Source organism: Vitis riparia, chromosome 16 (assembly GCF_004353265.1).
Source record: "Vitis riparia cultivar Riparia Gloire de Montpellier isolate 1030 chromosome 16, EGFV_Vit.rip_1.0, whole genome shotgun sequence".
NCBI classification, from domain to species: domain Eukaryota; kingdom Viridiplantae; phylum Streptophyta; class Magnoliopsida; order Vitales; family Vitaceae; genus Vitis; species Vitis riparia.
This window is the reverse complement of record NC_048446.1, coordinates 22654359-22666973: the sequence shown is the minus strand read 5'-3', so window position 1 is coordinate 22666973 and position 12615 is coordinate 22654359. Positions and strand designations below refer to the sequence as shown.

The window sequence follows — 12615 nt, the reverse complement described above, 5'->3', positions numbered from 1 at the left end:
TGATTGAATTAGGATATGATTGCTTCTTCTTAATGGACTAAAGGATAACAATGGTTCTGTTTTGAGAGTCATGGTAATAATAGATAGAACCAAGTTTCTACCAATGCTTGATTGAAACTCACATGTAAATGTTTACAAGTAATTTAGAAGCATAAAATCCATCAAGAACCAACATGAACCAGCAATAATATTTCACCAAAGACAGTATAATGGCAACAGAGCAAAACCCAGATCGCGAATTCAAAGCAGAAGAAAGTGTATCAAGTTACCCACAAGAAAAGGCCCCTTGATTTTTAGCTGATTAATGCAGAAAACAATTACATCCAGGGAAATTGATTCTTGAACAAAAAATTACAATGCCCTGGTCAGGTGACCAAAGGTCGTCTTTCTTTCGCTAGACATGTTTTATCATGAGTTTCCTGAGAACACACAGTTTCTTATTCCAGGAGTTAAGGGGGAAAAATGATATGGAAATTCAAAACTACATTGTGCTTCAACTTCAGCCAAGATCAGGAGCACCCAGCTGCAAAAAGGTGATTAAAGAAATGATAAACACCCACTTTGATCTAATGGTTAAAGGGTTCATGAAATAGTTAGATTTGGGTCTCTTTTTCTTTTTCTTTACAAGCATGCATGTTTAAATGGTAGAAAAGGCGTTTTCGAACTGATAACAATTTATACTTTTAATGGCTATCTAAACTCATCAAATTTAATTTATAAGCTTTGAAGGGTAGTTCGAATTCCTCAATATTGGAAAGGGTACTCACCAGAATGGCCTCTATCTCTCTGTCTGAAACAGGTGTACGTTTGGGCTGAAGAGAAGCTTTCCCTCCCATGGCAGTGTTGATGGGTGGGGCTGGAACCTCCGACGTTGAAGTGAATATTAGATGAGCATCCTCATTTGTTGACATAGCTTTAGTTTGTGATGCAGAAGATACATTAATAAAAATCGTCATACTTAATCGATGTATAGAAAATTAAATGCAAAGCAATGCATTAATCGATAAATTGCCAGTTTGGCATGTGAATGCAGATTTAATTCAATTCAAAACTACTTCAAATATTACAACCACGTGTGTAAATAAAAAAATGAATGCGAGTAACACTCTTGAGAATTGTGTTGTACAAATCAAGATGGTGTTAGCAATTGAAACCAACTGGATAATTAGACAGATTGAGATGGTGAAACCCATAAACAACAAGGTCCATCGCTACAATCCATCCATTGAAAGTGTTTATTCATTAGGATTCCAAACTGATGAGCAAAAAGATGCTTCAGGGATGCATTTCGGGGTTTCTGGTCCATCAGTTTGAAATAAAAGGCAATGAAATTGCAAAAGTACTTGACAATAAAAGCAATAACTCATAGAGAGAGAAATGAAGGCAGACAGATTGCATGGGTTACAAGCCCATCCAGTCAAGAACCAATCTAATTGGTGTCTCTTTGACCAGGACGTTGTGGGTTTACACGGATATACACTCTTATCAGCATAGGTTGGGCACTTCAAGTGCTCAATGCCAAAATGCTGCACTTCCCATTTCTCATCGTAGTTGATTGGTTTATAAGATGAGGAACGGTTAAACATATAATGTGACAGCTTCGGCACGTGTCACATTCTACAGTCAAAGGGTAGCCATGATAATTCCAAAGAAAACCATGCCTTCATCATATAACTTTATTTCCTTGTTGACCACAATAGTATTACAAGGATATAAAATACAAAGGCTAAGGAGAAGAGACAAAAGTAACTGCTAAAGAGTATCAGCCACACAATCTAATCATGGAGTATCAAGAACCCATCAAAAGGACTTGCATCCTTCACACCTGCATTTTGTCCCAGGGCACTTCATCTCCATACTGTAGGTGCGTGTTCTCAGAATGCTCCACAGGCACAAAGATTAGAACTTCATGAAAGGAAAGAGCATAGTAACAAGTGTTACATATACTCTACTACTAGAACCAAGATGTCCCTCAAGATTTCAAGCCATGAGAAGCTACAAAAAGAAGTGTTACATATACTCTTCTTCTTATTTATTTATTGAACATGGAATCAAACCTAGAACCTCTCCCATGTTTGTCCCCCTTGCCACCTGAGCTAGGATTCAAGGAAATGGTCAAATCATTGCCACACCCAAGCTGATTTTGAGCTTTAGTTATCCAGAATGGTGATAGATCTACACTAAGCAAATCCTTAAAGCTGGGCTACCATACAGCAATTGCCAACTCCTTCAGGCCCATACAAATTTAATAAAACCGTACAAGATGGGCTATCTAAAAAAGGCCTAATTCTTTCAACTGGGTATGGCCATAGAACTCCTCTTTTGCTATTTTGCAAAATCAAAGGCCATAATTTCCATTGAACCACACACCATTAAGCCTTTGGCCATTTTTAATTATATCATTTCTTAGTAATGCCAGGGAGCTACTGTCAAATTATCTTTTAAATCATATTCCACCACATCTCATCCTTCTTGCTCCTATTGCCTTCTACTTTAACCTCTATTCCTTGCTAGTATAATCATCAGTCTTGATTACCCAATGACATACAATCTTATCTAACCTTTTCTCTCATCTTGTCCCTGAATTTCTGACCTACCTTCTCATATACACATTCATTTCTCATCTTGCTACTCATCCACCTTAACAGGAAAGTCACTTTTTTTTCTCCAAATAGACGCTCCACTTTGCTTCTCCAACATACACAATGACATGCCATTAATACAAAATCAAAAGCATTTTTCAAATGTGGAGAGAATCAAATCAGGGAGTCTCTTTGGATTGAATAGCATGACTCATCTCAATATCCTCATTTCACATTTTTCCTTCTCTTCTTGATGAGTACCATTTAAAAATCATAAATACTACATCAATACAACTAATTCCTATCACATCATTCCAATCCACACAATTTTGCAATATGAAATTTAGCATTTGTAACCTACCATCTTTTCTATCCTTGAACCTACACATACAACACAAAATTGTCTCAAATTCAAACTAAGAGTCATGAATATAATTGAACTAAAACCCGTTTGTTTAATTTGATAAAACAACAAAATCAAACCCCCAAAACCCTGAAAATGTCAATAAATCAGGCATTTGATCGAAGCCAAAACTGACCCACCACCTAAGACCCATTTCTTTTCTTTTCTTTAAAAATTGCACACTGAAAAGGAAAACCCATTGGTTAACTTGACAAACCAAGAAAACGGAAACCTAAAAATTATCAATATATCAGGCCTTTGATCCAAATCATGATTAACCCATTCCTAAACCCAATTCTTTTGGTTCCTCAAGCATTGCATACTGAAGAGGAAAACCCATATCCTAATTTTGATAAGACAAAAACGAAACCCAAAACCCTGACAATTTCAAGACATCATGCACTTGATCCGAAACAAAATCGACCCAGATTTTCTTTGGTTCTATAAACACTGCCCACTGAAAAGATCAAAGAAAAAAGCCACTGACACAAACCCAACCAGAATATGTTAAGAGGAAACATAAATTACAAAAAAAGAAAAAGAAAAAGAAAAAGCAAGAGACATATCAAAAGAATTGATACAGATTGATGTGTATGATATACAGAGAGAAGAGAGAGGAGGGAGGGAAAGAGAGAGACCTGAGGCTGAGGATTTAGGGTGTCTTTGTGGGAATTTAATGCGTGGGATTCTCTTCATCACCTGCCCAGCTCCACCCATTTCTCTGTGTACGTCTCTCTCTCTTCTTTGTCAATTTGGGCGTTTACAGCCTGACAGGAGCCCAACTATCTGAATGACGAAATCCCCTAATGGTCGTTAATAACTAATAACCCATCTTTTATTTTTCTTTTTCCCACGCTGTGGGTCTCCAACTCTCAAATTATGGAATTTCTTAACAATTTTTTTTTTTTCAAATTTATTTGAAATAAAAAATATTTTTAATCCAATTTTTAATATTTAAAAATATTTTTATCTTTAATATTTTATTTTTAATTATTCTCATATTTATATAATTATATTTTAGAAAACCCCTAATAATAAAAAAATTATTTAGTGTTATCAAACATTTTTTTAAATTTATTTTTTTCTAAAAAAATTGAGAAAACTGGCCAAACAGGCTCAAGGGATTCGGGAGATGCCCAAGCCCATAAGCAAATTTCATAAAACCATGGGCGGCACAATGTTCCAACAATCCATATCACTGACACAATCTACTACGTGATTGCAACGTGGCTTCTAAAGGAACAACCACGTGGCTTCTAAAGGAACAACCACGTGGCTCTCCTATTGCCACGTTGCATGGATCACCCACGTCAGACCTCCATTCTAATGCAAACCACCTCTTTATATCTAAATCCAAGGGCCAGCTTTCAGTCTCCTGTAAATTCAGTTCGGTATAAGTGACCACGCTCTACGATCCCTCTCCTTCATTTATATCTGAAGCGGTAGGGTGTACTGGAGACCAAGAGAAGATGTCGAGCAATCTGAGCCGTGTATTCTCATCGTTGATCGATCTCTCCGCACCGAGGCTAGGGTTAGCGTGTGCGAGATCCAGATGTGGATCCGAGTCACTGACTCACTCCAACACATCGAGGCGACTCTTCTGCTCTTCAGCTCAGCAACCGCAACACCGCGAAAAGCAAGAAGAAGAGGAAGAGGTCTCTTCCTTCTCGGGAAACAAACAGAGTCCTGACGGCGAAAATGGAGAAGAAGTGGAAGAAGAAGATGAAGGAGGGGGCGGCGTTCACGTTAACGAACAAACCGGCGAGATCGGAGGGCCGAAAGGACCGGAGCCAACTCGGTACGGCGACTGGGAGCGGAACGGCCGGTGTTCCGATTTCTGAGACCGGTATAGTTACCCACCAGCGAGAATATACCCTCAAAGCGAGGTTAGGCTTGTCGGTAATTCATTTTTCTAACAAAAAAAAAAAAAAAAAAGAAGTTTCTAAAAAATAAAATTAATTAGATGAGAAGTATAATTACTGTTTAGTATTTTCTTAAATATATTTGTACCCAAAACGATGCGTTTTAGGCTGGGCCGTGTTTTGGTTATGGGCCTGAATCTTCAGGCTTTCAGCTTAATATCCCTCAATTTCTCTTTTAACATTTATTTTATTTTTCAATTAGAGGTGAAAGTGAATATACATTTGTTGTCTTCTTCGCTAAATCTGACTTTACTTTCCCAACATCTGATTTTAGTTTCCCTTTCCTTTCTTAAATCAGAATTAAATTTAATCTTAAGATACTAATATCATATTAAGTTGGAAACGAAATTTATTGTTGAAGAAGTTGTAAATCGTTGGTTATATAATGCAGAATTAAAGGGAAGAATATCAGAAAATCAGTAAGAATATAATGCAGAATTAAAGGGAGGAATAACAAAAAAATCAATAAGAAATAAGGGGAAAATTTTTTTTTGAATACATATTTTTTTTTAAAATAATAAATCTATCATATAGAGACGTGGGAGAGACAGGAAGAGTAAAGGAGAAGAAAACATGAAAATGCAATAAAAGAACATTTTCTTAGAAAACACTATCAAAAGCCAGACACAAAACATTCAATGATATGGAGGAAGAAAGGAGAGCCATATAGTGAAAGGGAAAGTAATGAAAATGTCACAACTTTCTAGTAAGAGTGAGTTTTGAAGGAAGAGGAAGAAGATGGGGGGCAAAATTCATTTTTTATTTATTTATTTGAAATGAAAAGAAATGAAGTGAGTGAGTTTTGAAGGAAGAGGAAGAAGAGGGGGCCAAATTCATTTATTTATTTGAGAAGAAAAGAAATGAAGTGGGGATAGAAAAAGATTAGGGGAGGCATTTAGCATTTCTCTTTATTATGGATGCATTGTTTGATGCTGCAATCAATGCAAAGCATATGGATCCATAAAAGAAGCAAATGTCATCCAAAACAAGCATGCATTGATCAAATCAAGATTGGCATGAAATCATGAGTTGTATTTCAACTTGGCTGACCCTAAAGATGTAGCCCCCTTGCTTCCCATGACATGATGACATGATGAGTAATATTTTATAAAATTAAGGGTATTTATGTATTGTGTTTTGTCGGAAAATATGTTTGGATAGTTTGATTTTGAAACTAGCATTATATTCCGACTGTATTATTGGATAATACTATTTTTCGATAAGACACAATGCATAAATGCTCTTAATTTTATAAAATTTATGAGTATGCCATTGTGTCGATTAGATAATTATGAGTTAATGCAAAGAGAGTTTGTTAGGAATGCTAGAATCACATGTTTCTAGCATGGAAGGCTTTTTAAAGGATAAGGAATGTATAACTATGAGTTAATGTAAAGAGAGTTTGTTAGGAATGCTAGAATCACATGTTTCTAGCATGGAAGGCTTTTTAAAGGATAAGGAATGTATAATTATGAGTTAATGTAAAGAGAGTTTATTAGGAATGCTAGAATCACATGTTTCTAGCATGGAAGGCTTTTTAAAGGGTAAGGAATGTGGTTCGGTTTTGATTTCCAATAACTAATAACCCAAATCAAACTTATATTTCTAAACCTAATTACTTGACATACCAATTATGGTTTCAAATTACGAAGGACTTAACTTTGTGATGGTTGTGGCATTGTGGGGATAGAACCCTATAGGATACTTTTGCTATGTGGAACAATTTAAAAGTAAAGTTAATTGTATAAGATTTTGGGTATTGGCATTTCAAATGTGTTGTTAAGAGTAGATGGTTGGATTCTAAAATAGAAATCAATTTGGTATTTGGCTGATAATGCACATGTTCAAATTATTTGACAAGCTTGAGCTTGGGACAACCAAAAGGAGTTGAACCTGAGGCCAATTGAACTTGGGTTATGCCTTAGATATATTTGAATCGAGCATATGTTGGGCCTTGATCTAAGTATAATCATGCAAAATACTAAGTAATTAATTTGGCTTGACATGTTTGTGTGCTTAGCTGGAACTGTGTAGACTAGAATATGGTTCTCATACTATTGATGTTTTGGTGTCACTAGTTTCAGGGATAAACCTGACTCTATCTATTCATTCCACTAGAAAATGATACAAGTTAATGTTGTTATGTTAATGGATGCTAAATGCAATTTCCATTGGTTTGAAGATTTGATCTAGAAGTTTTGTACTAAAATCTTAAAGGTTGGAATGCAAAAATACTTGTTTTTATCAATTTTGAACTACTTGTTTAACAATGATATGTAGTTGTCGATGAGTTTGGCTTCTATCTAGTGAATGCCATTACTGTCCATGCATCTTCTTCTTATGACCAGAAAAGGGATTAGGACTTGTAATTCAATGGATTCAAATTGATTGAAGACTGCAAATTTGGTTGGTACAAGTTTGATTTATTAGATACATGCATGTATTCACTACAATTAGTTTCGTTGCTTTCATTGATATAGTGACATGTATATAATAATTTATAAAATTAAGGGTATTTATGCATTGTGCTTTGTTAGAGAGCTTGGTCTGATGATCAAACATTATACATGTTGTATTGGATCATGGAATTCTCAAGACAAAATGCAATACATAAATGCTCTTAATTTTATAAATAATTATAAAAGTTGCCATTGTATCTATTAAATAAGTATGGCATACTTGTAAAAATTGCAAGTATGTCATGTTATGAAATGTACTTGCAACAATAATTTGAAAATAGAATAATAAATAAAGCAATGTGGTAAAAGTACTTGTATGGTAAAAATCCTTCATATTATGAGGGAAACCTTTATGGGGTAAGACTGAAAACAATTTTTAGTAAGAACACAAAATAATTACAACCTCTTTCTTAATTAGGAGGAGAAAATATTTTGTGAAAAGAGGAAAAAGATAAAAGCTTATAAAAGAATGGAAGCTTTGAGATGCTTAGAGTAGGAGGTGAAAATATATTATATATAGTCTAAGGAAACTCCCTTCTGTTGTTCCCTAACCAATGTGGGATGACGTCAAACTTAGCATTCTCCCATTTGAAGTTATTTTTCTATATCTTGCTTTATCACTTGTTGCTTCTGTTACTATCGATCCATAAGAGTATCTGCATCAATTGGATTTGTCAATATTAATTGGTTTTGTCAAAGCATTCGCTAGATGTCTTTTGTATGAATCTTTGGCATGTTCATAGTTCCTTTTTCTACACTTGAACAAAATGATACTGACCTCCTATGTGTCCTAGAATGAAAGACTAGATTCCTAGCAAGGTGCAAGGTACTTTGATTGTCACATAATAATGAAATTCTCTTGTTTGTGCCCAAGCTTCTCTAATAACCTTTTGATCCAGATAGCTGTCTTGCAAGCCTGTGTAATTGCTATATGCTCTACTTCTATTTTAGATAAAACCACAACAGTTGGAGTTTTGAAACCTAGCTCACAGCTCCTCTTGTAAGTGTGAACACAACTTGTAGTAGACTTCTTATTGGGATTATTTGCAAAATCTGAATCAATATATCCTTTGACGCTGAATTTTGATCCTCCAAAATATAATGCAGCATTTGAGGTCCCTTTGATGTATCTAAGGATCCTCTTAACTATATTCTAATGTTCTCTCCTTGGATTTGCCATGAATTGACTTATCACTCCCATTGCTTGGTCTTGTACAAATCATTGTTAATATTTAAGTTTCCCATTGCTGATGCATACAATGTTCGAGATAGTTCCATCCTTTTTGCTTCATTACTAGGACTCACTCTTAAAGATAATTTGTAATTCACAAGAAGTGGAATAGAAATTGACTTACAACCATGCATGTTGAAGTGACATAAAATTTTCTTCAAATAGTTTTTCCTATGAAAGCCAGATCTTCCTGCTTTGTCTAACTTAGTGAATGTGCATTCCTAGAATCTTGTTTGCTGGTCCTAAATCCTTCATCTCCAACATCCTAACCAATTGTGCCTTCAATTATGAGATTCAATCTCTTGTACCAACCAAGTGTGCAATAAGGGAACATAGGATGAGGGAAGGTAATCACTGGAAAATATGTGCCAAGATGGTAAAATGGAGGGTCTACACCATGTTGTTATTGAGTCAATTAACCAAACTTCAACAAATCTTCTTTTGCCTTTTGAAACGGTTGTTGCTTCGCTATACAATATTGTGCTTTTGAAGTCCTTGGTACACAAGTTTGAGTAATTGTTGACATAGATTCTTTCCCTTTCATGTTTCTCCTTCACTTTCATTGTAGTGCCAACACTCCTTTTCCACATGCCCTTGCTTTTCATAGTGATTGTATTTAACTTTCGTCTTATCTTGGGACTTTGGCTTATTCTGCTTGTGACTTTCACTAGAACCACGTTCTCTTGATCTTCCTCTGGCAATAATTAGAGCATTAGTTTGTTGAGAAGGTGATATTTTGTTTTCCTTGTTTTTGCGCCTAATTTCTTCCTCAAATGTAGTAGCTACAACATCATTAAAGATTAGCATTGTTTCCCAAGCACCATTGACAACGTTTATGATGAGATGATCATATGAATCAAGTAGACTTTGGAGTAGAAGTTCAACACATTCCTTCTCTTCTATGTTATGTTTCATAGCTGAAAATTTAGAGAATAGAGTCTTTAGGGTGTTGATGTGTTCAATCATCAGGGTAGAATTTGATCCAAAGAGTGTAGAGTCTTTTCTTCAAGAAGATTTTGTTGTGTAGCGACTTAAACTTCATATAATTTTGTCAAAGAATCTTAAATTTTGTTTGCCTTTTATAATATTAAGATACTTGATGGTATATCATTTACCACTAAATGCAAGCTTGAAACATCTCCATTCATTTGCTTCCCACCTTTTGTCTTCAACCTTTTTTGGTCTTTCATGCTTCTAAGCAATTTTCCTTAAGGTGATTTTCATTTTCATTTTCCACAACCCAAAATTGCTGCCATTGAACTTTTCTATTTCAAATTTTGTTGCCATTTGTTTCACTTTTACAATGAACAGTAACCCAAAATAGTAGTATGTGCTGATGTGTTAAATACACAAGGAAAGTTCCTAGGAAAGTGGTGAGGTCACAATAGTCTTACTTAAAACCTGCTTTCCTTAGGCTCTTATCACCCTTTTGATAGAATTTTCCTAGATAGTACTTACCAAACAAGTAGCCATTCACAGTCTTAACCTTAGCTCTGATACCATTTTTATGAAATGTGCTTGTAACAATAATTTGAAAATAGAATAATAAAAGGTAATAGAACAATAAATTTGCAAAGTTCTTTCTCAAAAAATGTGGGGTCAGTCTCATAAAATGTTTTCTCAAAACTTTAGGCCAAAGTCATATGATTATAATGATTATGTTGACGCTTGGTACTATATCTTTTTCTTTCGCCCCTTTGATTACTCTGTTCACATACTTGGAAATGTAACCTTCATATAATAATATTGACTATCATTTCCTAGAAGTCAATATGTTTCAAAAAGGACAAGCTTGGAAAACGTCAAACAAAACAAATGGCTGACCAAACGGTAACTAAGGGCTGATCAACGCTAATAGTTTGGATTTAAAATAGATAAACATAAAATAAAATGACAAATTCAATTTGAAAACTAACTAACATGGTTCTGATACCAATAATGAAAGGATCATTGGATGGTAAGAAAATAAAAGAAAGAAGAACACTTCAATTTGAATATCAATAAGAACTTTGAAGAAATCTCCCAGTTTAATCTGGAGGAGTCACAATGGTCTCGCTTAAAACTCAGATAACTTTGATAGAGCTTCTAGAAAGTTTAGACATTCAAAGAGGTTCTTTTGATGCAGTGTGTAAAACTTAAAGATTAGTTGAATTTGAATTTGAAAATGTCATTCAAATAATAAAATAATTACAAAAAGACTTTGAAAAATAAACTTATAATCTTTGAAGAGAACTTTTAGAGCTTTGAGAGCTTTGAGCTTTCTCAATTACAAGACTTTCTCTTAGAAGGATATCTTACGTTTTCTCTCTCAAATCACTCTTGAAAATTTTTCGATGTCTTATAATGAGAATTGAGGGCCTTATATAGGCTTTGAGGAAGGATTTGAAATCCTTTGAAGTCCGTGGTTTGAAGAGCTTTGGAATCCACTAAAAGTAATTTCTTCTTTTGTGTAGGTGTCTTTTGAATTTGAAAACTGGTTTGAAGCCCACCGATTTGAACCATAGTTTTGAAGAGTGGTATTGATGACTCACCATCAGCTTTCACCATCAACCCACCTGAATTTGAAAATGTTGAGTCCGCAACAGGAAATCAAGAACGATCCCTTGTTATGCTTCAAATAATAATATTGACTACCCTTGTTGAGGGCTCGCGTTACCGGGACCACTACAATTGCCTGATGGACATGCCTCCTCAACTGAAGATAATATTTCCTTTCTTTGACTTGCAAAAGATGTCCGGACAAGGGGTCCAGACATACCCTCCGATGGTTTTGTTAGTTTTGCTTTCTAACATTTTGATGTTCTCTCTTGGGCCCTTCTCCTTAGGAATGATTACCTTTTTTGATTGTGTGAGGGCCTTTTATAGTGTCAGGAGCTTTGTCCCCTTTAATGGTGGGAAAACTTTTTGGCTTGTCATGATGGTGTTTAGATGGTGGCAAAGCCATCATTATCCTGCAGGCGACTGTCAGAGATTGTGAGAGGGATGATTTGCCGTCATCCTTGTCTTTTTGCTCTGTAGGCAGCGCAGGGCAAGTGGTGGCAAGTCGCCTGAAGTGGCCCAGGAAGGTCCCGTCGAGCATGCTTTTGGTAAAATGAATAATGATTGATTGCGAGACGCAGTCAAGACTCTTGTTTGAGACGCTATCCACTGAGTCCGGGTAGGACATCCAGACAGGGGAGGTGTGTCAGTCCCATGGTAGTCCGGATGGAGGGTTGGACGTGCCACGTGTCCAATGGAGGAGTGCTTTGTGAGGCTGCCACATGTTCGTTTAGGGGTGGTCCTTACAACCCTTTCCCAGAAGTCAATATGTTTCAAAAAGATAAAAAATTCAAAAAGCATCTCAAAATGCTTAAGAAGAAAGCTTTAGAAACTTTGTCTCAATTTTCTGACTTTAGTTCTGATGATGATGCTGCATCCTCTACTTTCTTAGGGGATCTTAATGAAGACATGTGTTATGGATTGCCATACACACCCTTGGATTAACGTCTCCAAGCCTTCTTCAAAATCCGTCTGTGAAGATCTTAAAAAATGGCATCTTGGCCTTCGTGTTCGACCAACGGTAAAAAATATTGCTTTTGGCTATACTTTGGATATCGTGGCAAGATCTTAAACGATCTCAAGTTTTTCAAAGAATCAAGGACTCGTTCTTGATTTCTTGTAGCGGACACCAATATTTTCAAATCCGGGTGGGCTGATGGTGAGTCATTTATACCACTCTTCAAAATTGTGGTTCAAATCGGTGAACTTCAGCCCACTTTTCAAATTCAAAGGACACTTGCACCAAAAAAACAAATTACTTTTGGTAGGTTTCAAAGCTCTTCAAATCCATGGACTTTAAAGGATTTCATATTCGTCCTTAAAGCCTACATAAGACCCTTAGTTCTCATTGTAAGGCATTGAAAAATTTTCAGGAGTGATATTGAGAGAGAAAAAGTAAAATATCCCTTTAAAAGAAAGCCTTGTAATTGAGAAGCTCAAAGCTCTCAAAATTTTGTTTGTAAAAGTTCTCTTCAAATAT

At 35.5% G+C, this 12615-nt stretch overlaps 2 protein-coding genes across 2 annotated transcripts; one reads left to right on the top strand and one right to left on the bottom strand.

Annotated features, from left to right (window-relative positions):
• Positions 1-161: 161 nt before the first annotated feature.
• LOC117932904 lies at positions 162-3779 on the bottom strand. Its single transcript, XM_034854213.1, has 3 exons — positions 3624-3779; positions 768-913; positions 162-523 (listed from the first exon to the last, which is right to left on the bottom strand). The coding sequence occupies exons 1-3, from the start codon at positions 3700-3702 to the stop codon at positions 500-502; spliced, it is 249 nt and encodes an 82-aa protein (XP_034710104.1). The 5' UTR covers positions 3703-3779; the 3' UTR covers positions 162-499.
• A 589-nt stretch (positions 3780-4368) lies between these two features.
• Positions 4369-5170, top strand: LOC117933749 (succinate dehydrogenase assembly factor 4, mitochondrial). Its single transcript, XM_034855268.1, has one exon. The coding sequence runs from the start codon at positions 4455-4457 to the stop codon at positions 4824-4826; it is 372 nt and encodes a 123-aa protein (XP_034711159.1). The 5' UTR covers positions 4369-4454; the 3' UTR covers positions 4827-5170.
• Positions 5171-12615: the final 7445 nt, after the last annotated feature.

What these genes read in the sequence shown, in the direction of transcription:
- LOC117932904 (XM_034854213.1), bottom strand. Translation starts at nt 3,702, where the DNA reads ATGGGTGGAGCTGGGCAGGTGATGAAGAGAATCCCACGCATTAAATTC. An exon ending in CCCTAAATCCTCAGCCTCAG is followed by an intron (nt 914 to 3,623) that starts GTCTCTCTCTTT and finishes CACAAACTAAAG; the next exon opens with CTATGTCAACAAATGAGGAT. An exon ending in GAGAGATAGAGGCCATTCTG is followed by an intron (nt 524 to 767) that starts GTGAGTACCCTT and finishes ACCTTTTTGCAG; the next exon opens with CTGGGTGCTCCTGATCTTGG.
- LOC117933749 (XM_034855268.1), top strand. Translation starts at nt 4,455, where the DNA reads ATGTCGAGCAATCTGAGCCGTGTATTCTCATCGTTGATCGATCTCTCC.